This window comes from Ahaetulla prasina, chromosome 7 (assembly GCF_028640845.1).
Source record: "Ahaetulla prasina isolate Xishuangbanna chromosome 7, ASM2864084v1, whole genome shotgun sequence".
NCBI lineage: Eukaryota > Metazoa > Chordata > Lepidosauria > Squamata > Colubridae > Ahaetulla > Ahaetulla prasina.
The window spans coordinates 62,653,089-62,677,001 of NC_080545.1; the positions used below are offsets into that span (position 1 = coordinate 62,653,089).

Genomic DNA, 23,913 nt, shown 5'->3' on the forward strand with positions numbered 1-23,913 from the left:
GTTGCGTCCCTTCCTTGACCGGGATGCCTTATGCACAGTCACTCATGCTCTGGTTACGTCTCGGTTGGATTACTGCAATGCTCTCTACATGGGGCTGCCTTTGAGGTGCACCCGGAGGCTGCAGTTAGTCCAGAATGCGGCTGCGCGAGTAATAATGGGAGCCGCTCATGGCTCCCACGTAACACCACTGCTCCGTAGTCTGCACTGGCTTCCTGTGGTCTTTCGGGTGCGCGTCAAGATTTTGGTTACTACCTTTAAAGTGCTCCATGGCTTAGGACCCGGGTACTTACGAGACCGCCTGCTGCTACCCTATGCCTCCCACCGACCCGTACGCTCTCATAGAGAGGGTCTCCTCAGGGTGCCATCCGCCAAACAGTGTCGGCTGGCGGCCCCCAGGGGTAGGGCCTTCTCTGTGGGAGCATCGAACTCCCCCCTGGCCTACGTCAAGTGCCTGATCTTCGGACCTTCCGTCGTGAGCTAAAAACATACTTATTTATTCAAGCGGGACTGGCATAATAGTTTGATTTTAAATTGGGGTTTTATTAATATTCTTAAATATTTTAAATTTAATTTTAATTATTAGCCGTTTTTGTAATTTTGATATGTTTTAATTTGTTTTAATTGTACATATTTTGTATTTTATCTCCGGCTGTACACCGCCCTGAGTCCTTCGGGAGAAGGGCGGTATAAAAATTCAATAAATAATAATAATAAAATAAATAATAAAATAATTTCTGGCTTGAAATGCTGCTATCAATTGCTGAGCACTCAGCTGGGTTCTCTATATCATTTGATTTTCTACTCAATTTATTTTGATCTGAAACCATTCCATGTTAAACCAGGGCTCAGAAAGATAAACCTTGCTCTCATTTTTTTCCCTTGCTGTCTAGATGGAGAACATTGCCTGCTAAAATAACTAAATCAGATGGGTGAGTGCAGAAGAGAATTCCCAGACTTCTTTTTAACTATAAAATTACAGTGCCGTTCCAGACAGAAGCAGCTGGAAAATTTGTTCATTGAATTGCTGAGTCCATTTGACAGTCCATTTCTAAAATTGGAGTAGATTGTGTATCTAGAAAACAGTTGTTGAAAATTTTTATCATAGTGATACCAGAAGATGATCTCTATCAGGCCAATTACATAGAAAAAGTTTTTATACAAGTTATTAAATCTGATAAGATTAAAGTCTAATCAATCAAGCAAAGTCTTGAGCCAACCCAGTGGGACAATTTGTCTGAGAACTCATTGCTGATAGATCCATTCAAAAGATATAAATGTAGTTAATTAACTATAATAAACACAATCCCTTGTAATCCACTTTTGAATATTTAGATTGCTGGGTTGATACATGGGAAATTATAATTAGTTTGTAGGTATTGGTGGAACTGAATAAAAAGTGTCTCAACGCTAACCCACACCAATGTTTTTAGGTTACCAGAAACTATTACATAAGCAGAGGGATTATTAAGCATAAAGGTACTTTTGTATGCTTCAAGTTTGGCCCATAAACTGTTAAATTGGAACCTGTTTTGAGAAGGTAGAGGATAGACCTATAGTAATAGATTATTACTAAAGTTTAGCTACACAGATGTATAGCGCCCCACTGGGTCTAACTATAATGCTTGAACATAGGTCAGTTGAAATCTGTATTCTTAGGTGTGGTGGAATCCCTAGCTAGTATGGAGGATGGAGTAAAGAGGCTGGCTAGCTTAGAGTAGCTTCATGGAAGAAAGAGCCCAGACTCCTGAAACCTTTATCTGTCTGTTCTCAAGAAAATGCAGTTAGTCTAGCGAGATTCTTGTAATTAGGAGAACAACATTAAATTATTTTGACCAGAGTTATTCTGGTTGCTTTTGCCTGACATTAAGCTACCACATAATCTATCTCACCATGCTCTGGGAATTGTTGCAAACATCTATACCTACTTATAAAAAAGCTGTTATTTAGCCAGGTTTCTTGAAACTGAAGTGTTCAAATTCAGCAACATAATGTCTGAAAGGGAAATACATGATTTTTGAATTTTATATTATAAAATTCAGGTTAGGAGATTATAAATCCCCTTTAATAGATTAAATTGGGGTCTTCAATATATATATTAAGACGCTTGGCTATATCTGGATATTTTTTAAGACGTTTTGGAGAAACCATCACAAATTGCTTGCTCAAAAATAAAAAGCCATACTGTTGAGATTAATAGTCAAGAACAGTTTTTTTTTTCAACTTAGTTTTATTTTCTAAGAAAAGACTTATTTCATAGAAAGGATATCCTGCTCCCAAAATAACTTTAAATACATTATTCTGAAATTAATTAATTGATTTTCCATAGACAGGTCATACCCAAGTAATTTTTCTCCCAAATATACACACATAGTGTTAAGAGATAAAACTTCTTTCTTTCTCTCTCTCTCAGCATCATTCCTTAAAAAATATTCTTATTCTTCTGGTTAACTCACAAACCTTTAGTCTTTATTACATACACAGATAATCAGTCTTCCAGGGATTCACAGCCATGTACCTCATTATTCCATCACACAAATACTATGTATTCCCAAACTCTCATTGGCAATTTCAAACTCTCATTGGCAATTTTAAACTCCCTTTCCCAATTTTAGGCCAAAAGCTCCAATCTTTGACTTGTACCACTTTTTTTTTCCTTCAGTGTTCTGAGTCTATGGAGTTGTGAGATCTATTCTTTGGCAAAGAAAAGGAGGATGGTAGCTTTGCTGCTTTCCAGTTTTTTGTAAAAAAAAAAAGTTTTAAAAGTTTTTAAGATTTTAAATTAAAAGGCATAGCCAACCTGAGAAGCACCAAGAAGTTTGGGATTGCAATAAAAACATTTCTCTTTTAATATAAAAGGACTTATTTCTGACTAAACTTGTAGGATTACATTCTGAATCTCTATTGACTAATTCACACTGGACCATCTCTCACAAATTTGCATCAGGATGCAAAATCAATTGAAAGAATTGCAGGGCTGTGTTTTTAGTTTTAACCTGATAACATAAGCGCTTTTACCGCACTGTGATAGATGCTGTAAAGAAGACATTTGAAATAGGGAAATGTTACTTTACCATCAATATACCTAGCCTTTCTACGATTTTAGTACCCTGACCATAAAGGATCCAGGAGAATAAAGTTCCACATGAGATCTACACATGGGCAGTTATCCATGTTAACATGCAAAATCAGGGCATGAAGAAATGTGTAACATTCTGGGTGATGCTAAAGACAAATAAACGAAGCTTTTGGAAAATAAAGATGGCAATGCAATTGTGTGTATTTTTTTCCTCAGAAGTAAAGTCCCATTGAGTTATTTGATCTTACTCTCAAATACACAGATTATAGCCAACAGCCAATGAAATAATAAAAAAATATTCATAACATAGTTTTCATTTTACACACAATGGTGTGACAGGTATTAATTTCCAAAATGAGCTTCACATATCTTCTGAAATCAGAATGTTAGCTATATTATTGTTTCCAGTTATATTTTTGCAGTTACTTTTTGCATCATATATTCTTTAACAATGTTCCAGCCAATATAGAATGAAGTTAAAATATAGGTGGGCAAAAGTTTGGGTTAAGATGAAATTTCTAATGTATTCACATGAGCAAAACTTTTAGTTGTATTCCATGTTAATACATTTGAAATAGCTGCCAACTTTAGCAAAGTATCCAACATTTTCACAAATAACTATCATTTCCATTTTTACTGTCTGTCGTCATTTCAATATGATTGAAGGCTGGATTGTCAGTTCCTTCATTGCATGGTGTGCAATTCAAAACTTTTTCTTCCTGGAAAACAATATATGTTTAGAATAAATGTAATAAAGAACAATAAATGTAATAACAAATGTAACAGCTCAGTAAATAGATGTGATTTTGTCTAGTGACAAAATAATAGTAATATTGTACCAGGCAAATTATCCTGGTACAGGTTTCTGGTGGGGAAGAAAAACTCTTATAGCTATCTGGGTATCAAACCATGCAGGGATTTAAGGATTAATAGCATGACACTGAATTGTACTCAAGAAGGGACCTGTTATTAATGAAGTTCTTTATAATTTCAAATCCTTAGTAACTCTTAATAAGTTATTGCATTTATTTATTTATTAGATTGTTTTATCCTACCTTTATTTTTTTATATAAATAATTCAAGGCAGTGAACATACCTAATCCTCCTGCCTTCTTCTATTTTCTCCACAATAACCACCTTATGAGGTGGGGTTTGTTTGTTTTTTTGGCTTTATCATAATATTTTTATTTTTATTTATTTATTTATTTTGTCACAACAGTATATATAAGCATAAGCATGAAAATAACTATATAATATATGAACATATATACAAGCATAAGTATGTAATAACTATATTAATTGGATATAATGAAAGGAAACAATAGGACAGGAACAGTAGGCACGTTTGTGCTCTTATGCATGCCCCTTAAAGACCTCTTAGGAATGGGGTGAGGTCAATAGTAGAGAGTTTTTGGTTAAAGCTTTGGGGATTTTGAGAAGAGACCACAGAGTCAGGTAGTGTGTTCCAAGTATTAATAACTCTGTTACAGAAGTCATATTTTCTGCAATCAAGATTGAAATGGTTAACATTGAGTTTAAATCTATTTTTTGTTCTTGTATTGTTATGATTGAAGCTGAAGTAGTCTTGGATAGTAGTCTTGAAGTAGGTTGGGTAGTCCAGCTAGGTTTCATGCCTAAAATAGGACTAGAAAGCACCATCTCATGAATTCTAGGCCAGCGCCTTAATCACTAGATCAAACTGGCGCTCCTTATATTACAAAACTACTTAGTTCCTCAATGATACTTAAAAATGACCAGTGTGCCACACTTTATGAATAAGCAGTTTGGTTTAGTGGTTAAGGCTAGAAAGTGGAAGACCCTGAGCTCTCATCCTGACTTCGCCATGAAAGACAGTTGGGTGACCTTGGGCTAATCAGTCTCTCTCAGCCCAACTCACATCATAGGGTTGTTGCTGTGGGGATAATAACAGGAGAAAGGTTTCTTAGATATGTTCACTTCCCTTGAATTACTTGTAAAAAAATTAATAAAGGCAGGATACAAGTAAATAAAAAATAAAATGAGGTGCTCATGAGAGTTTATATTTAATTACAAACAAAACAGAATTCAAAAATAATTTAGAGATTTGGGGAATTGGGCTTTTTATTGCTTAATAATCCCCTGAGTGATCAGATACAGTTTTGAGAAGGTTCCAGCATTCTTCTTAAATGCGCAAGTCACAGGATAATATTTACCTGCTTGGGTCAATACATTAGCTGCATTGACTAGTGGAAAACATTTGATCATGTCATTCACTGACAATTGCAGAATTAGATTATTGCAATGTGTATTTATTCTATCAGGTGGTCTGTGAAAATAGTCTGTTCTTTCTATTTAACATATCTGTTTATCTGCTGCCAAGTGTAAATAAGACAAATGGAACATCCTCATAGGCTTTCAATTTCTGTATTGAAACTAAAGCCTAGATATAAATACCAACAAAAACTTTAAATTCTAAATATCTCAAAGATAGGCCCTACTTCTTGGTTATTACCAAGTTGGTGGGGAGGTGGAGGTAGGGTGGCATGAGTTTCTGTGCTATGGATTTTTAATTTTTTAAGCATCTCAGAATCACTCTGTGAGTTGGGGCAGCCATATAAATCTGTTCAATAAATAAATACATTTCAAACAAATTTTGAAACAGGGACCTAATTGAGATATGATAAACTAAAAGCTAGTATCTTACCAAGAAAAATACAAAATTCCAATCCCCACCCCAATCCTTCTTTGGAACACCATCCTTTTGGAAGTTTAGATGGGACAAGATTTCCAAAGGGAACTGAAAGTCTTTCCTTGAATAAAGGTATGTATAAACAATTCCCTCACTAATGTTAGCTTTCAGATAGGAATGCTAGATTTTTCACATAGTTAATAAAAGATAACCAACAAAGAAATAGTAATTAATAATATAATTGCAAATTATTTCAGCTTTTCAGAATCAATTTTATTGTAAATAAATTTTTATAAGTTATAAGTTAATCAAGAGTTTTATTTTTAATATATAGTGTCTAAAAAGGGTTGTTTCTGACTTTCGGTTGGTTTAGACAATGTTATTAAGAACATTTTTGTTTGTAAAAGAAAGCACTGTGCAAAAACTTCTATAGCCTAACTCATGGAGCTAGGCTTTGATCATCTAACATTTTGACAAACTGTGGGTCCCCTGAGTGGAATAATTTCTGATATGATTTTTTAGTGCTTGTGTATAGCAGAGGATGTAATAAAAATTTCCACTTGCCAGATTTGTCCATCCAGGTAAGAGTATTAATATCTGGAAAATGGTGGGTATGATGTGAAAAATCAAAGCCCTGCCATTTTTGTACTTGCATGCAAGGTCAGCGCATGTATAAAAGAGGTACTTTAGATCATGATATTATTATACCTTCCATTTTGCAGATTTTGGAAATCACTATAGTAGCAAAATCTGATAAAGGACTCTTCTGTTATATCCTTAGTGCCTTCAGCTCTATAACAAAAGCTAGTTAAGAATTAGGTACTTTTAAGATCCAGAACTTCTTCAATACTGATTTTCTTTTTTTATGTAATAATATTTCATAGCCAGAAAAGTATAATAACTTAATGATCAAATGTACTTTTCCACAGGTTATCAACTTATATAAAATTTATTATTTATATGCTAGATTCAATACAAATTTAAACAAATTTATTAATCTACTACTTCTTGGAACTATAAAATTATATAGAAAGGCAAAAGTGGGGGACTATTTAAAGCTGCAGAATTTATCTTTATATATTTAAAGATATTTAATATTTAAAATACTGTTTCATAATATCTGAATTCTATAGCATATGAAATGTCTTCATAAAGACATTAAATCTTTTCTGTGGTGATATTAATGTACACAGTTGGCTGTTCAAACAAAATTGTGACCAATATCACCTATAATATGTATATCCCTATTAAACATATTCTCAATATCATTCTGACAGTGGCCAATTATTTATTCAGATAACAATCAAGAATCATATTGATGGAGTAAATATTGAGGGCAAAAAGAACTGATAACAGCAAAACCACATCATAGAAATAAGTCATAATAATTTTGACCTCTGTAATGGATTGTACTTGGACTTACCTCTGAAGTTAATATGAAAGCTTAATTTAATGAAATATAATTATTACCTGACTAATTAGGAGACGAATCTTTCCAATTATGTGACTGGAATGTGTCAATAGGTGTACTGTTTCTGCGCTCAATTCAAAGCACTGATTTGTTCAAAGCACTTCAAGCATTAAATGGATTGAAGTTGGAGTATCTAATAAATCCCTCTTCTTATATAGTGTGGACCCCTCTGTCATTTTTGGACTTTTTGTTTCTTTGCAATCCTTATCTGTCTGGAGTCAAATAAAATAATGTATACATACTTGTTTCAATTTACCACCTGAGAAATTACAAAAAAGATCCTCTTTTTTGAGTAATAATTTTCTGTCCACGTTCTGCTTAAGTCCTCCTGAAAAACATTTATATAGTTAGTTAAAATACATTCACACACAGTTTAGAATCTGTATAGTTAAATTATTATTTGTGCAAAACAGTAACACTAGTATTAACATGAGATGGCATGAGATGGTGTGTAATCACTTTTTAATTTTTATAACTTGTTTTTATTTCTGTTTTTAACTTTGTTTTTGCTTATGTCTTTTTTATATGGTTTTATGGCTTTATTTGTAAACTGCCCAAAATCACTTCAGAGAGATGATCAGTATGTAAATTTGATAAATGAATAAACAAACAATGTTTCTTGAATTGTACAGTTTATTTATTCATTATTACAAATCTATATCCTACTATTTACTTCAGTTAAACATTTCCAAATTGAGTTAAATCAATGAATTTATAAAGACATAAAGCTAATAAGAAACTTCATATAAAATAGTGCAAGTGCATGACAAAAGGTCATGCTTTTTTATATAAAGAACCATGTGAACTGGGATGTTTAGATGTTTATTTATTTATTTAGATGTTTTTAAAATCCCACCTTTATTATTTTTATAAATAATTCAAAGTGGTAAACATACCTAATACTTCTTCCTCCTCCTATTTTCCCCACAACAATAACCCTGTGAGGTAGGATGAGCAGAGGGAGAGAAATAGAAAGAGACAGACAGACAGAGATTGGCCAAAGTCTATCAGACATTTCCTAAATCAGCCTTCTCCAACCTATGTTACATCACAGCCAGAATGGAAATTCTGGGAATAGTCTGTAACACACGGAAGGTGACAAGTTGGAAAAGACTCCTCAACATAATCTAAAAAAGCAGGAATTTACAGGACAGCAATCATTCTTTAGATGTTCTAGCCCTAAATTGTTTAAAGATGTAAAAATAACTAATTCAAATTGTGGCAGGAAATGAACACAATTTACATCACAGTACATTTTTATGCAGCCCTCACTCATCTGAATCAAATGTTATTCAAGCAACCTCCAGGAAAGAAACTGACTGAGCCAGGAAAAAGAGTCAAGCAGGGAATCCCTAGTGCAGCCCCCACCCCACCCCGGGCCATGTCCCACTACTGGGCCTTAAGCCATTCCGAACAGTGGTGGTTGCTACCAGTTCGCCCCAGATCAGGTGAACTGGTGGTGGCGGCGGGGAGCTCCGCCCTCGTTTGGACGCTTCTGCGCATGCACAAAAGCATGCAAGTGCGCATGCACCCATGAGCAAACCTGTAGCGACGGGTTTTGAAACCCACCCCGTTTCAGAATTGGGTCGCGGAGGTGGTGAGCGAGTGCGGGCACACATCCCCACTTGCACAAGCAGCAGGCGAGTACATGCACTCACACAGAACCATCCCCTCCCCCCCCACTGGTCAGCAAAACTGGAAAAGTTAGGGAAATCTGCCCTAGTGGACACAAGAGGATGAAGTCCTACCTCCCTTGAATGCTACTGAACCTTATCTACTCTCACCCAGGTGCAAACCATCAGTCAGAAGAGTCCTCTGTATAGGCTTTAGTAATAAAAGAAATTGTTATGCAATAAGAAATCCAACTGTTCTAAATCAACATATATTATTTTAATAAATAAGATACTTTATTTGCCCAGGCTCTGAAATATGGACAGATTTTTATTATAGAAGAAGGGAAAAATGTAAATTAAACTTTCAAAGTTTAAAAGATTAATATTAGAAATAAACCAAAAAGTACAACTCAATTCCCAATGGATATTTCATTTTTGGATTCTAAAAATCCAGGTATTGATGCCATTTCAAAGCAGAAACCCAATCCTTACATCCTGATATTATAATGTTAGATACAATTTTATGCAGAGCAGGGTTTGCATTATGATCTTCTGGAAATAAATCTATACTGGAATAAAAGCAAAAATAGAGGAATTGTTAATTACCTGTCAAAAGGCTAATGACTATTCCCACACCAACTGTAACCAGAGTTCCAACTGGGCTTAAATACAGATAGGATAAGGAATACAAAGAATCTGCCAGGATGGGTCTAGAGGGGCAAAAATAGAATTTATTGATCTACTTCCACAATTCATATGAAATCTCACAATGACAACGTTATATTAAATGTAAATATTTAAAACAGTTTAGCAAAGCAGTAATGCAGTTATAATGAGAGGCTCTTGCTGTCTTCATTCATACAAAGAAAATAGTCTTGTGCCCGCAATAGTATTGTGCATGCACAAAGCAGGCAGAGGTTTCATTGCAACAACACAAAGCTCCTTTTGTCATTCTGCTTGACTTTGACCACCCTTGTGCATCCTTGTACACTCTTGATTACAGTCACAGATTACTCAAAAGTGCATCTAGACTTTCAAGCTAAGGGAAAACCAAAGGAAAGTAGGTGTTTTTCTTCTCTGTATCTGAAGATGATACACAAATTAAAAGCAGTCACAATAAAAACATAATCCCAGATTTGTTCTAATTGTATCTTCTAACCAAAGATTTAACTTCAGGTCTTTAGAACTTGATGTTTCTCTGCAAGAGATACACTATGGTGGCCAGGTTTACCTAACATATTAAACTATCATTAGTTTGATTTTGACTGTGTGTAATATATTCAATCATGACAATCATAGTTAATGGCAAATATATAACATAACATAAGCAATTGTGGCTTAATTAGTGAATTATGGTTAAATAAATAATGGCTTAACACAATGTGTGAACCCATCCCAACAGATATATCAATTGTTCAGTATCACCTAAAATTATGGGATTTTGCCATTTTCCTTTTGAATTTAAATATACGTTTCCATTAAAAATGTATATTATATGTATAAAAGCACTAACAGAAGCAAATTAACATCACTGGACAAATCAATAGCAATAGAAATGAACAATTATTATTACTTTCTCTGCATGTGATGTGCAAAGTGTTAAGGTATCCTGTAAACATGAACAGAAAAATATATACTTGAGTGGGTTGCGAATCCTACTATGCAAAAAATAACAAAATTAGTTAGCAATAAAAGACTTACTGTGCCTGGCATAATTAAATGTTACATGTTCAGTGGATGGTTAATAAATTTGGCATATACCTTTCACTGTTTCTAATGGTGAAAGCTGGCAGCTCTGTGGAAGTCATTGCATAAACGTCTGTGCTTAGGTTGCTTATATTACAGCCTGAAATTGAAAGAGTTAATGGCAGGGTCCTTAATGACAGTGGCTTGTAAATCTGAGATCCAATTCCAATCCAAAGGGTAAGAAAAAATCCACAGGTGAGACCTATAAATGCACCCTATAAAACAAGAAATAGAATCTGATCACATTTAAAAGAAAAGTACAGGTGAAAGAAAGAAATCCCACTGTAATTTCTGAACATTGTACTTTTAGTAATGTAACAGATGTTACATTAGTTATTTAGTATTGTGTATACTACTTTCCTGACTAAAAGCAGCCACAGAACTTTTTAATATAATTTAGAACTCCAGAAAGAGAAGTATGTCCAAGTCATCCTGTTGATATTATTTCTGAGATAAACATCATGCCCCTACAGTACACCAAAACTAAAAGAAAGCTAAAGTTCACCAAAATGCTTACAACTCACTTGAATTCAATTGAATCAATACATTTAATAGTTTCAAATACATTTGACTAATTTGTTTTTTTTGCAAGGAGACTGAGGAATGTCTTGAAGAAGAAGATGGGGCAACAATTAAATAAACAGTATTGTAAACAGAAGATTTTCTTACTATAGCGTTGACAAATGGAAAAAGGATTCCCAAGGAAAAGAGTCCTAGCAGAGGCCCACCAATCATGCCAAAAATGGTCAATGCTGCCTAAGGAAAACATTAAGTTATACATTTGAAAGATTAAAATCTACAAACCGTGCTAAATAGCTTCATTTTCATTTCATGTTAAAATGAAAAGACAATATTTATTTACAATACACTTATCTATTTCTACTGGGAAAAAAATCAGAACCACAATAGTGGTTATTTTTTTTTAATTTCATTTTGTCACAACAGTATACACAAACATTGTCATAAGTAAAAAAACGTATCATGAAGAAAAAAAATATATATATATAAGTAAAGAATATGCATCAGCTATATTAATTTGATATAATGAAGGGAACAATAAGACAGGAACGGTAGGCACTTTTGTGCTCTTATGCACGCCCCTTAATTTTAATCCTTAATTTATTGATGTCTTGCAGGTATGTTGGGACTCAGAATGTTCAGCCAGCATGGATATTAACAAATATACTGTAGGTAGGTATGTAGGAAACTGTGATCCTCTCCAGCACATGTGTAGGACACCAGCTAGGCAATAGTATATTAACTTACAGAAAGGAAACACTATATATAAGATACTGCACAATTAGTAATAGGAAATGGTGATGAGAAGGTATAGTTTATCCTTTCCCTGCAAATCATTTCCACACTTCAAGTTGCCCATGATGAATTGGTTGGGTTCTGATTTTTCAAACTAGAGACAAATATAATTGAAAGGAACATGCCTTGGAAAGCAGAAATGACCTATGAGGAAACTATTCCCTTCCTTTATATTTTCTCTGCATCATTTGCTCCACCTTAAAATAGCTTTTAAAACAATAATGCATAAAAACACAGACAGACACAAACAAAGGAAAAGGAAAGAAGAAAGAAAAGCAAGTCGGTTTATGCTGACTTTTAGTTGATTTTTACTGACTTTTATTTGTAAATGTCTTATGGAGATATCACATGTTTGTACTGCACTCTTACACGGCACTTATCCTATGCTCATACTGAATCAATTCACTGCAGGATGAAGGCCTCTTCAATGAAAGTTATGGATTGCACTGGCTTACACTATTGAGGTTCACTCAATGCTAATACAACAATCAAAGTAAGTCCAAAGTATAAAAAAGAAGAATCCATTGAAAGGAATAAGGGTTGTTTTGTTTTCCAGAGAGATTTCTTGACAAAGAAATTATTAAAGATACCTGTAATAATGCTCCTAGAACTGATGCCAAAGCAGCCATAGCAATGCACACAGCACCATAAAATAAACCTATGTGGATGAGGCACACAAAGAGGTCAAATAACAATTTTCAATAATAATAATAATAATAATAATAATAATAACAACAACAGCAGCAGCAATAACAACAATAATAACTGTCAAATCTGGCTGACTACAACCAATCATAATATGCTTTTTTCATGGTACAGACTTTTTCTTTAAGCATATAGCCATTTAGCTTATATAAATTACTACAAAATAATAACTAATATATATTAAAAATAGTAATTGAAAGTTTTAATATTTAATAAACCACTTTAAAAACAAATTAAACACTATCCTTCTTAAGATAATTTAAATTTAAAATAAATATTAATATATACTTACTCATTCCCATAGAAATCCAAGACAATTTAACTTCAGTTAACGTGAAATAAGGTTTAACGAGGTCCTCTACAGTTACAGCAGCTAAAGCATTGATGCTAGAGGACACTGTACTAAGGCGGGTAAAATAGAATTCATGTAATTTCATATCAATTTAAAGGTGTATTTCATTTGCAATCAAATAGTTACTATAGTGCTTATTATTTCTGCTGTTAAAGTTAAGCAGCTGAATGACTACAATAATTGAAAGACATTCGTTTTTCAAATAGTTTTATCTGTATTTAGAAAAAAAGCCCATAATTTAACACTCTCCATTCTGTTCAAAGACATTCCTAATGAAACCTTAAAGAAACCAGTCTATATAATAAAGAAATTATTGCCCTATTATAACATACTGTATAGTATAATAAGCCATGATTAGTATATACCACAATGGATTCTTGTCTTATGCTAAAAAAAAGCACATTTTGGTTTAGCATAATGTACCAATCCAGTGACTTTCATTTCTCTGTAAAAATTTCCTAAGTTTGCTTTACTTTTTATTTACTAATATTATTGTTACTAAAAGTTATTAGTTAAAACATTTTAAGTCAAAAAGCAACAGTATTCCCATAAAATACAATTAAACATTCAATCTAACATACTAATAAAGTATGTGCTCTCAGCTCACATTTAGATTAATTAATATCAGCATCACTTAAAATAACTGTATAAACAGTGAAGCTGTTCTACATAATCCTATATGTAAAACTGGGTTGAGTGGCTGTATAGATGGTTTTAAGGGGAAAATATATACATCTGTTTACTTGGAAATCCCATTAAAATACAACCATACATCTTTGTTAAGAAATAAGTCTCCTTGAGTTCAATGGGTATGCCACTGCATTTGTTATAATGTTGCTATTGTCATTTGATTCCATTGAAACCTCCCCCACTTCTCTGTCTACTGAATTTTGAATTGACTTACCTTAAAGTTCCACTATAAGCACAAGCAACAAAAAGGCCTGTCATTCCTGGAAACTCTTGTAGAATTTCCAATACCAGATAAGGCATGAGCTGAAAAATGCAAACATCACGTATATTTTATGCTTTTATTTTTATGTGTGTTTTTTCTCTTACATTCTTCTCCCTCACTTACAATAAAAGATAAATACTTTTACGTGATAAAAGTATGTGTAAAATAATCTTTCAAATTGCTTTTTTTCAAGGAAGATAAATTTGTGGTTCAAAATTGGCATAAAAATACAACATTAATTTAATTCCTCAATTATGCATGGCATCCTTTGGGAGACATTATCCAAAAATGTAACGTTATTAATTCTTTTTCCTTCAAAAGGGGTTTCTTATAATTGCTCCTAGTAACTGCCTGTAATCTAATCATATCCCAATAGCAAACTGAAAACTATAGACCTGATGTGTATTTAGCATTAATGAAAAATGTTTTAATACTAAACCTGGTCTGGTGCTGCCACACATTTTGCTGTCCATGGGTCACAGTCCTTAAAAACAGAGTACATTACTAATCCAGATAACACTGCACACGCAAGAATTATCCAGAGTCCCACAAGGTTTAAATAAAGAGATCTATGAGGAAACAAGAGGGTTTTTTTTTACTTTGTATAGAAATATCATAATTTTTTAGCATCATATAAGTACACATTGCATTGTATTGTACCTGCATTCATTTCTTCTTTAGCAGGAAAAGAAAAAGTCTTTGTTAGATAGGAATGTACTTGTTTCTTTGGCTTAAAAAGTTGTGCAAATATTCCAGCAAATGTAAACACATACATGTAAAAATCACTATCTGACTTGCCAGGATTTCAGGAGGTTTTCCCCACATGAATTAAAATAACTCTTCCTGGTGTTTAATTATTTTTATAAGGATTTAAAACATTGTAATATTCTTATTATTGTAAACGTATCCCAAGAGTAAGATGTTAGAAAAATATGGAGACAAATAAGTGAATAAAATACATCATATTGGACAGTATGAGGTATTATTTTGGGCCGGCTTTAGGTCAGTTTGAAAATTTAAAATACAGTTGCCAAGAAGTAAGGGATATAATCTGTGAGAACTAATTTCCAAACACCATTCAAATGCTGCTCTTTTTTAATTGTTATCATCTTGTCAGCAGATACCTTGAACCGCAAATTAGCTTTTTGTTTAAAACAAAGATTGGATAGTTAGTCTCCAATGTCTATGTCAACAGTTAAATGGGTAATAAATCAGACAGAGTTTACAAAATCAAAGTTCCATACCTGTATGAGATTTTAATAATATTGGTAATAAATAATTTGATAATTGATAGTTATAGTTGTGGTTTATGCCCTTCAACAGAATGTCATATGTAATGCTAAATTCATTGTTACTACAGTTTTGCATTTAAAAAAGGCTATAATATATACTATATTGTAAGTATTCAGGTTGTATCATTATTGGACACTGATGTTGAGAATGCAATTTAAATTAAAATCCTTGAGCAAACAAACAGAACGTTAACTTACAATTTTGCATGAAATCTGTTTTTGCAGGAAAGATATCGCTGAACTTGAGACTGATTGACTGCATATATACCAAGCCAGGTAAAAGTCCCACCTAAGATAATTGTCCAGAATGTATGCCTTTGCAAAGGATTAGGATTGAAGCTACATTGAATAAAAATGCATTTTATAGTATTAGCTAACTGATCATATGCTTTTTAAGCACTGTTTTATATTTTCTTTCAATGAATATTTCTCAAGCTTAATTTGAAAACATATTAAGAAATGTTAAATATTAAGTAGAGGTACTGAGATCATGGAATACATTTTAAAAACTTATTATATAGAGGTAGACCTCCCAATACAAAAGGTCAATTAATGAATCTTCAAAATTATAAGAGACCACAAACCACATGACTCTGTTTTAAAGTTATGTGTCCCCGTTGTCATTCACCCTTATGATCTATTGTGGGAGTGCTGCAGCACCTCCCCACCTTTCTCCCTTTCCTCCCTCCTGCCCTGACATGACCCTGCAGCACTTGGGCCTGCTCCCCATACCTCCTGGAAGCAGCTGTCATTTTCAGAGCTCTGACAATTCCTTGCAGAAAATGGCACTGCCTTTGGAGCTTTCTGCCCTGGTCAGCTGGCCATTGGAAGAATGCAAACTTCTGGCATTTGCTAATCTTTGGGTAACCAGACCCTGCATGCCAAGGTAGCAGCTTCAGGCCGAGTTTCCCAGAACCTTTTCCTTACTTTAACCCACTCTCTCCTCCAGAAAGGGGGTTCCTCTCCTCTCCTTTATTTTTTCAATAAATAAAGCAAAAAAAAAAAAGCTAGGAGGGACAGAGTTGTTAATCTTTCTCCCCTCCTCCCGGTGATAAAACTAAACTCCTCTGCCTTCCAATTTCTATCCGTTTTTAAAAAGCTTACCTTGATTCCAGGCTGAAGAGTAGAGGAAAGGAATCAAGCAAGCAAAGAAACTCTTTCTGCAGTTTTTTGCCTTGAGCAAAAATAGTCAGCTCAGAAAGTTTAGCCATATGTATTAAAATTAGACAGAAGCAAGATCCTTACAAAGCTTTTAGCTGTTTGTCTGATTGCTTGTAGGACCCAGCTAAGACTCTAAGAGTTGCTTTGCTTGCTTGCTTTCCTCTTTTTCTCCAGGGTCTGATTTCCTAAGGCTAGAAAAAGCCAGGTTAAATTTGCAGTCTCCTAATGGCCAGCTGATGGGGCAGGAAACTCTGAAAGGTTAGGGAACCGGTCCTTTTTTGTTCCAGACAGTGGCAGAACCAGGAAAGGCAGGCATGTCCAGTGTTTTTCTTCTCCATAGTTTTTCGCTAGCAGGACAGTCAACTGTGCAGTGAGGCAAGGGTGGGAGCCTCCCAAGGGGCCGAAGCAGAGCATGAGATATCTCGGGGGAGTCCCAAGCCAGGTGGGCTTGTGCCTGCACTAGGCCTCCCAGGATCTGCCCCACCCCTGAGGCACCCCTTGCTCCATTTAATGACCCACACATTCAATTAATGAATACCTTGGGTAGAGCAGGGATGGTTGGTCGTTACTTGAGGCAGATCATTTAATATTTATTCCAGCCTCCGATCCTAATGGACAAGCTTCATTATGGGTAATGACTCAAGCCTACCTGTACATCATTAATAATTTTGTCATGCAAAGATTTATGAATAAATTCTAAAATTGTATTGAAAACTATTTAAGCTCACACAAAATTGGACATTCAATCTGCTATTTTTCCCATCTTTTGTGGCCTATTATAGTCTTCTTTATTATCTATACCTGTACTATTTTGGATTCATCCAACAACAAAAAATGTGGTAGACACATTCTACAATAGGTAGGTAAGCTTTTTACTTTGTGAAAGTCTTTTTAAACCTGTATTTGTTTTCTCTCTCTCTCTCTCTCTCTCTCATTTATTTGACTTATATCCTGCCTTCACATCAAAGCAATTTACTTGGAGATCTCTTTTTATTTCATCTCCCCCATTACAACTTTATGAAAAAGTTTGAGCAGAGAAAAAGTGAGTAATTCAATGTCACACAGTGATTTTTCATGAATGAGACCTTCCTGATCCTATTTCAATAAGCATTCTGATCAGTAGATATAGAATCAGCCTTATTCCATATCTATTACTGGAAAATATCATTTATTCAATATAAATGGTTCAAATTAACTACATAACAAATAATATATATTTGAAAGTTTCTTCTCCAGCTCAGATAAATTAAATACTTACTCCCAGAATTGTAATCTTCTTCCATCATGTGCATCATTTATTATATTTCCAAACCCCTCTTGTACTATTACACCACGTATAATCACAGATAAAAATCCAGCAATCATGATTGCAGCTTGAAAAACATCTGTCCAAATCACTGCTTTTAGTCCACCCTGGATGGATAAGAAAAGACATAGATTAAAATAAAAGGCACCTAACTAACATTAAAAGAAATATAATAATCACTGGAGTCTAAGACATTCATTGCACATCATACAAATATCTTTGCTTAATGCAGGTTACAGGTAGTCCTCTACTTACAACTGTTCAAAGGCACTGACAACTGTGTTATTAACTTAACAACTGCAGTGATTCACTTAACAATTGTGGCAAAAAAGATAATGAAATGGAGCAAAATTCACTTAACAATATCTCACTTAGCAACAGAAATGTTTGGCTCAATTGTGATTGTAAGTTGAGGACTATCTGTACTTAAAATAATAGAATATACGGTAATCAATTTGTTCAATTAAGTGTTTAAGGTTTGCAGTTGTAGAAGTTTTCAAAATAATTGCAGACTTACCAGTGTGCAGTAGAAAGTACAGACTACTCCTGTTCCAACAACTGCACCCCATAAATCAATTCCTGTAACTAGAGAAGAAAAAATACAAAATATTTTTTTAAAAATTAAATAGCAGAAAATGATTAATCCAAAGCCTATTCAACATAATTTTAAAAATTAACTGATTTGGGATTCCAGTATGTTCTTGAATAGACAACTCTTCTGGAATAATGCAGATACTCTAAATCTGCAAATAACTGAACTAAAGAGTGAATCTAATAATTTTCTTTTTGCAGGATTGATTAAAAATATATGTATATACATGTTTATTATATATGTATGATTGAAGGCTATTATAAAAGTAATGTAGAATATAAATATTTAGGTTTTTGTGAAAAAAATAAAAATGAAAATCGGAGCAGAAATTTGCATTGTATTGCAAATATAACACACAAGATTGTGAATTGATCACGTTTTTTAAAGAATCAATTGTACAGATAGTTCTCAACTTACAACCTTTTGTTTAGTGGACTGTTTGAAGTTACAATGGCACTGAAAAAAATGATTTATGACCATTTTTTTATATGACCGTTGTAGCATTCCCATAATCATGCCATCAAAATTCAGATGCTTGGAAACTGGTTCATGTTTATGATGCTACAGTGTCCTAGAGTCATGTGATCACCTTTAGCAACCTTCTGACAAGCAAAGTCAGTGAGGAAGCCAGATTCATTTTATAACTGTGTTACTAACTTAATTACTGCAGCAAGACACTTAACAACTGTGGCAAGAAAGGTTGTAAAATGGGGCAAAACGCCCTTGACAACTGTCTTGCTGAGTAACAGAAATGTTGGGATCAATTGTGGTCATAAATTGAGGATTACCTCTAATACTTTTATAATCCATGTGAATTTTTATTTAATATTTAAAATTAATTAAACCTAAGCTATTTACAGCTGAGTAGCATAATTTAGTTATATCACCTTTCAACATTATTATACCTACTATTCTGATATTGCAACTTCAGTTATATAAACATGTTCAGAATCAACAGATAGTCAAAAAATCTAAAAGTTGTTCTGCATTAATTTTTTTTTTTTTTTAAAGTTACCTTGATATAAAGCTAAGGCTGGAGCATAAATGACAATTCCAGTGTAAAGTATCTGAAAAATAAACGAACAATGCAGTTTGCTCATCTTGGCCTTCTAAGAACTCTTTGGAAACAATACAATACTGAATTGCATGGTGAATTAAATCCAAACAATATAAGACAGACATGTTGATAAAAGTGATAGGTTTCAATAGTATTTACAGAAAATACCAATAAAATAAGAATAGTTTTCATTTTTAGAATCAATAAATAAGAAGCTATCATAATCATGATAAAATGCAGAACATTGTCTGGAACATTACTGCAGGCAAAGTAACAGTAACAGTAATTACTTGTAAGCCATTCAGCGTCACTTATACAGTGAGATGGGTAGCCTATAAATTTGATCAATTAAATAAAGAAACAAGTTATTCTAAAAATATTGTTGAGTTCTTGAACAACTAAAGATTTCAAAAGTGGTCGAGGTTCAATCATACTCACAAATTATGGTTATACATTGAAAGATCTCAAGTTGATTAAAATTTATTTTTCTTTTGGTAATTATAATTTGAGAAGTAAAATCTGTTATGTGATAGTTAGCTCCTGAAGTTGACAAGAAATTTTATAGCTCATCTCCTATTGTTCAGAAAACAACTTCAGTGTGCCAGAGAATTTTTAGGATAATGAAAAATTTAATGGAGTAGAAGAAGTCTGTGTCTTTCTTGTTGGGTTGCAGAACCGAACCAGACCATTATAGAGGTGCAAATGACAGACTCAATAATTCCTCTGTAGAATTGGATCAGTAGCTCCTTGGGCAGTTTGAGCTTTCTGAGTTAGCGCAGAAAGAACAGTCTTGTCCTTTTTTGATGATGTTTTTGATGTTAACTGTCCATTTTAGATCTTGCGAAATGATAGAACCTAGAAATGCTATTGTTATTACTATTGCTCTGAAGTAGATTACATAACTAAGAAGTTTAATGTAGTGTAAATAATAGTTGTAAAATAAAGTTGTTTTTAAAAAACTGTCGTGTCCCACTCCTCCGCTGACGGCCGGGTCAGGGAAATCCGAATCAGGCTTGCCTCTGCAGCTCTGCCCAAAGTCCTAGCAAAGTCCTCAGAGCAGGCAGGAGACCAGAAAGTGACTTCAGCAAGATAAGTTCGACTTTGCCTGACTCAGAGACTGCCAGAAAGCAGATCCTTTATATAGGCCATGGGGTGTGGCTCCATGACTCAGCACTCATTAAGGCCTGCCCCTCCCTTCCTTCTGTTGCCTCCGCCTATCCAGTCTTCTGATGCGAGGGTCACTCCAATCAGCAGCTGTTGGAAATAAACCTTCCTCAGGCTCACATGCTGTGGAGGAGGGGGAGGGGTCTAGCTGCTCCGTTTGCCTGGGCATGGAGCCAGGGCTGGGGCCGGAGGTGCTCCCTCCTCTGCAGCCTGCTTGGGCATGGAGCCAGGGCTGGGGCCGGGGGGTGCTCCCTCCTCTGCAGCCTGCTTGGGCATGGAGCCAGGGCTGGGACAGGGAGGTGCCCCCTCCTCTTCAGCTTGTCTGGGCATGGAGCCAGGATTGGGGCCGGAAGGCATACATTCCTCCATGTTTGGGAGCAGATAAGAAGGCCCCGGCTGCTGTGAGAGCGGGCAAGACACAACAAAAACAGATATGAAGTTATGAACTATATTGTTTATATGGACTAAACTGAAGTATGAAGTAAGGAAAACCTCCATTCCCCAATGACAAAGAGTGTTTGATTGCTCATTTAAGTTGTAATAGATGTTTAAATAAATATACTAAAACGTTTTGAACTAAACATTTTGAAAAGGAAAATGTTTTACTGATATTTACAAACTTCTTTATATCCTGTAAAGTGGGTATATTTGCCATTTAGTTCTTTTGTTGGAATATACCTTGGATTCAAATCTAAAATAATTTAAGGGTGTCTTCAGTCATCAGAAGATACTTAGAACTGCAGAAAAAATAATTGCTACCAACCTGCCTTCCATTGAGGACCTGTATACTGCACGAATCAAGAAGAGGGCTGTGAAAATATTTACAGATCCCTCACATCCTGGACATAAAATGTTTCAACTCCTACCATCAAAACGACGCTACAGAGCATTGCACACCAGAACAAATAGACACAAGAACAGTTTTTTCCTGAAGGCCATCACTCTGCTAAACAAATAATTCCCTCAAAACTATCAAACTATTTACTAAATCTACACTACTATTAATCTTCTCATCATTTTCATCACCAATCTCTTTCCACTTATGACTGTATGACTGTAACTTTTTGTTGCTATCATTAAGGGTTAAAATGTTGTACCTTTGATGTATTTTTTTTCTTTCCTTTTTCTTTTATGTACACTGTGAGCATATGCACCAAAACAAATTCCTTGTGTGTCCAATCACACTTGGCCAATAAAATTCTATTCTATTTAGACTTATATATGGCCCCATAATGCTTTACTAATGCTCTCTAGGCAGTTTATAATATGAGTATATTGACCCCAACAATCTGGATCCTCATTTTGCCAACTTTGAAAGATGGCAAGCTGAGTCAATTTACTTTAGAAATCTCATAATTAAGAAATGTATAAAATTAATTTTCTTACCGTCAGTATAATAAAGAGTCCTGTTCCACACAGACGCAGCTGTTTATTAAACCGCATTTCTAGGTACTGTAACAAACAAATATTTTGTAACATTTGTGTAACTTTGAAGAAAGAATTAACATTTTCCTGAAGAATTATTACTTTAGAGTTGTCTAGCTCTTCAATCTTGTTTTGTTCTGCCCACCTTTGTCATTCTATATATATAAATCTACCTTCCTCGTCAAGCTTTATTCTATACATAATTGTTTTCTTGCATCTAATACATTATTATTATTATTATTATCCAATAAGACTTGTGTGTTGAGTCACACATAATTCCATTTTGTAAAATGAAACAATAACTTCAATCTGAGGGGCTATATGACAAGGAAGCAGACTCATTTGCCAGAAGCTCTTTCTGTGCTCTCTTAACCAACGTTAGCAATTTTTAAGATGTGTAACTTTTAAGATGTGTGAATGCATGCTAGTTGGGGAATTCTAGGAGTTGACATCCACCTATCAAGTTGTTGAAACTACTTGAAATTATTTTCATGCCTGCTGGGATGACCTGGTAATGGAAGATTCATCTGCAGAGTCCAAGTCTATAGGACAAGCTGCAGAGCGTTTTCAACTCTTTCCAATTTACACCTCCTAGTTGGAAATGAGTGATGGAGTGGAGAAAACAATATGACAGTAATTGTTTATGTACGATTACTAGGATGTGGATAAAACAATAGCCTGCAGCCAAGGAGAAACGGACTAGTGCCTCTCCAGAAAGCAAGCATGAGCGGAGGTAAGGCTAGCCGGTCGCTCCCTCCCTCCCTACCTCGTAGGTGCTGGTGATTTTCAGACGGTAGAAGACTGGCAGAAAGATCTCGGCGCTTGTAACCGCCATCAACGCGTAGGCGATGGCGAAGAGGCTAAACATGGTCCCGAAGCGGTAGATTTCGGCGGGGGTGCCTAGTACCGTCACGGCCGACATGAAGCTGGCCGTTAAGGAGAGCGCCACGGGAAAAGCTGACATGCTGCGGCCCCCCATCAAGAAGGCTTCGCGGCTCCTTTGGCCACCGCCCGCGAAGGCGTAATACACCCCGATGGCCGCGGAGATAAGCAGCATGATCCCGAAGACCACATAGTCCCAGACGGAGAACCCCCCGATTTTTCTACAGGTGACCATGGATGAGCTCCGCAAGCCTCAGTGGCGCTCTGGACCGCCGGCTTCGCTTCCTCGCTTAGAGCGCGCTTTGACTTGTCACAAAGCCCGGCAAAACTCGGCGCGCTCTGCTGAGGAGACGGCTGCTTCACCGGCAACCTTCGCTTCGCACCATTCCAGAAACTGCTGCTGTTCTCCTTCGGGACGAAGCTGCTCCTTTCTGGACGGGTTGCCCTGACTGGCGCTCGGCTCTCCGCCTCCTCGTCCCTTGCCCGGCCGGCGCCCAACAATAAGTAATACCGGTGTTGATGCCTGACGCCTTTCCCGCCTGCGGTCTTTGACACGGTTGGAAACCAAACCTACTAAGCCAGCTCCTCTCTCTAGTGCCTTGAGGAGGCGGCACTTAATGGGTAGGCTCCTTTTTATCCCAAGGTTCAGTACCGGAGTAGTGTCATCGTTCCGAGCATCGAAAGGGGAGGGAAAGAGAGAACAGCCCCAACCGGTCCAGACCAGGAAGACTTTCTCAACTGTGGAATACAAGTGGTGATCTGAGGGCGTGGAGTGGCATAGTCATCCCTGCTTCCACCCAGCTACTGTCTCTTATTATTCAAGCGTTGGATTCCTTCATCCCCACAACACAGTTGTAATGTAATATATCCTGAGAACCAGGGCCTCGTCTTGCAGGTGGATTAAGCATACTGCCAAGAATCCATAGCCTCCATTAATTTATTCATTTAAATTGTCTGACTGATACCATCTTTGGGTTCAAAAGGTGTTTGTTTGTGTATTTGCCATTTAATCTCTGCTGGTGAATTGATTCCTCCATTTCCTCCTCTTATACCAATGCAGGAATGAATCAATCTTTCCCTGGTTTCTCTAGAACCAGGTAGAATATTTGTGAATGATTCTTCATATTACACTCAGCC

At 35.4% G+C, this 23,913-nt stretch overlaps 1 protein-coding gene across 1 annotated transcript; it reads right to left on the reverse strand.

The window, feature by feature from the left end:
* Nucleotides 1-2,207: 2,207 nt before the first annotated feature.
* On the reverse strand, nt 2,208-23,431 carry LOC131202056 (sodium-coupled monocarboxylate transporter 1-like). Its single transcript, XM_058190580.1, has 15 exons — nt 22,661-23,431; nt 21,856-21,921; nt 19,264-19,315; nt 18,174-18,241; nt 17,609-17,763; nt 15,388-15,528; nt 14,337-14,466; nt 13,850-13,938; nt 12,886-12,995; nt 12,479-12,546; nt 11,244-11,330; nt 10,590-10,789; nt 9,435-9,538; nt 7,458-7,543; nt 2,208-3,795 (listed from the first exon to the last, which is right to left on the reverse strand). The coding sequence occupies exons 1-15, from the start codon at nt 23,009-23,011 to the stop codon at nt 3,685-3,687; spliced, it is 1,818 nt and encodes a 605-aa protein (XP_058046563.1). The 5' UTR covers nt 23,012-23,431; the 3' UTR covers nt 2,208-3,684.
* Nucleotides 23,432-23,913: the final 482 nt, after the last annotated feature.

Bases quoted from the DNA above. Each gene is read 5' to 3' on its own strand.
- LOC131202056 (XM_058190580.1), bottom strand. From the start codon at position 23,011: ATGGTCACCTGTAGAAAAATCGGGGGGTTCTCCGTCTGGGACTATGTG. The intron at 19,316-21,855 runs GTAAGAAAATTA...TTTATTTTTCAG, and splicing joins GACTCTTTATTATACTGACG to ATACTTTACACTGGAATTGT. The intron at 18,242-19,263 runs GTAACTTTAAAA...TTTCTTCTCTAG, and splicing joins AGCCTTAGCTTTATATCAAG to TTACAGGAATTGATTTATGG.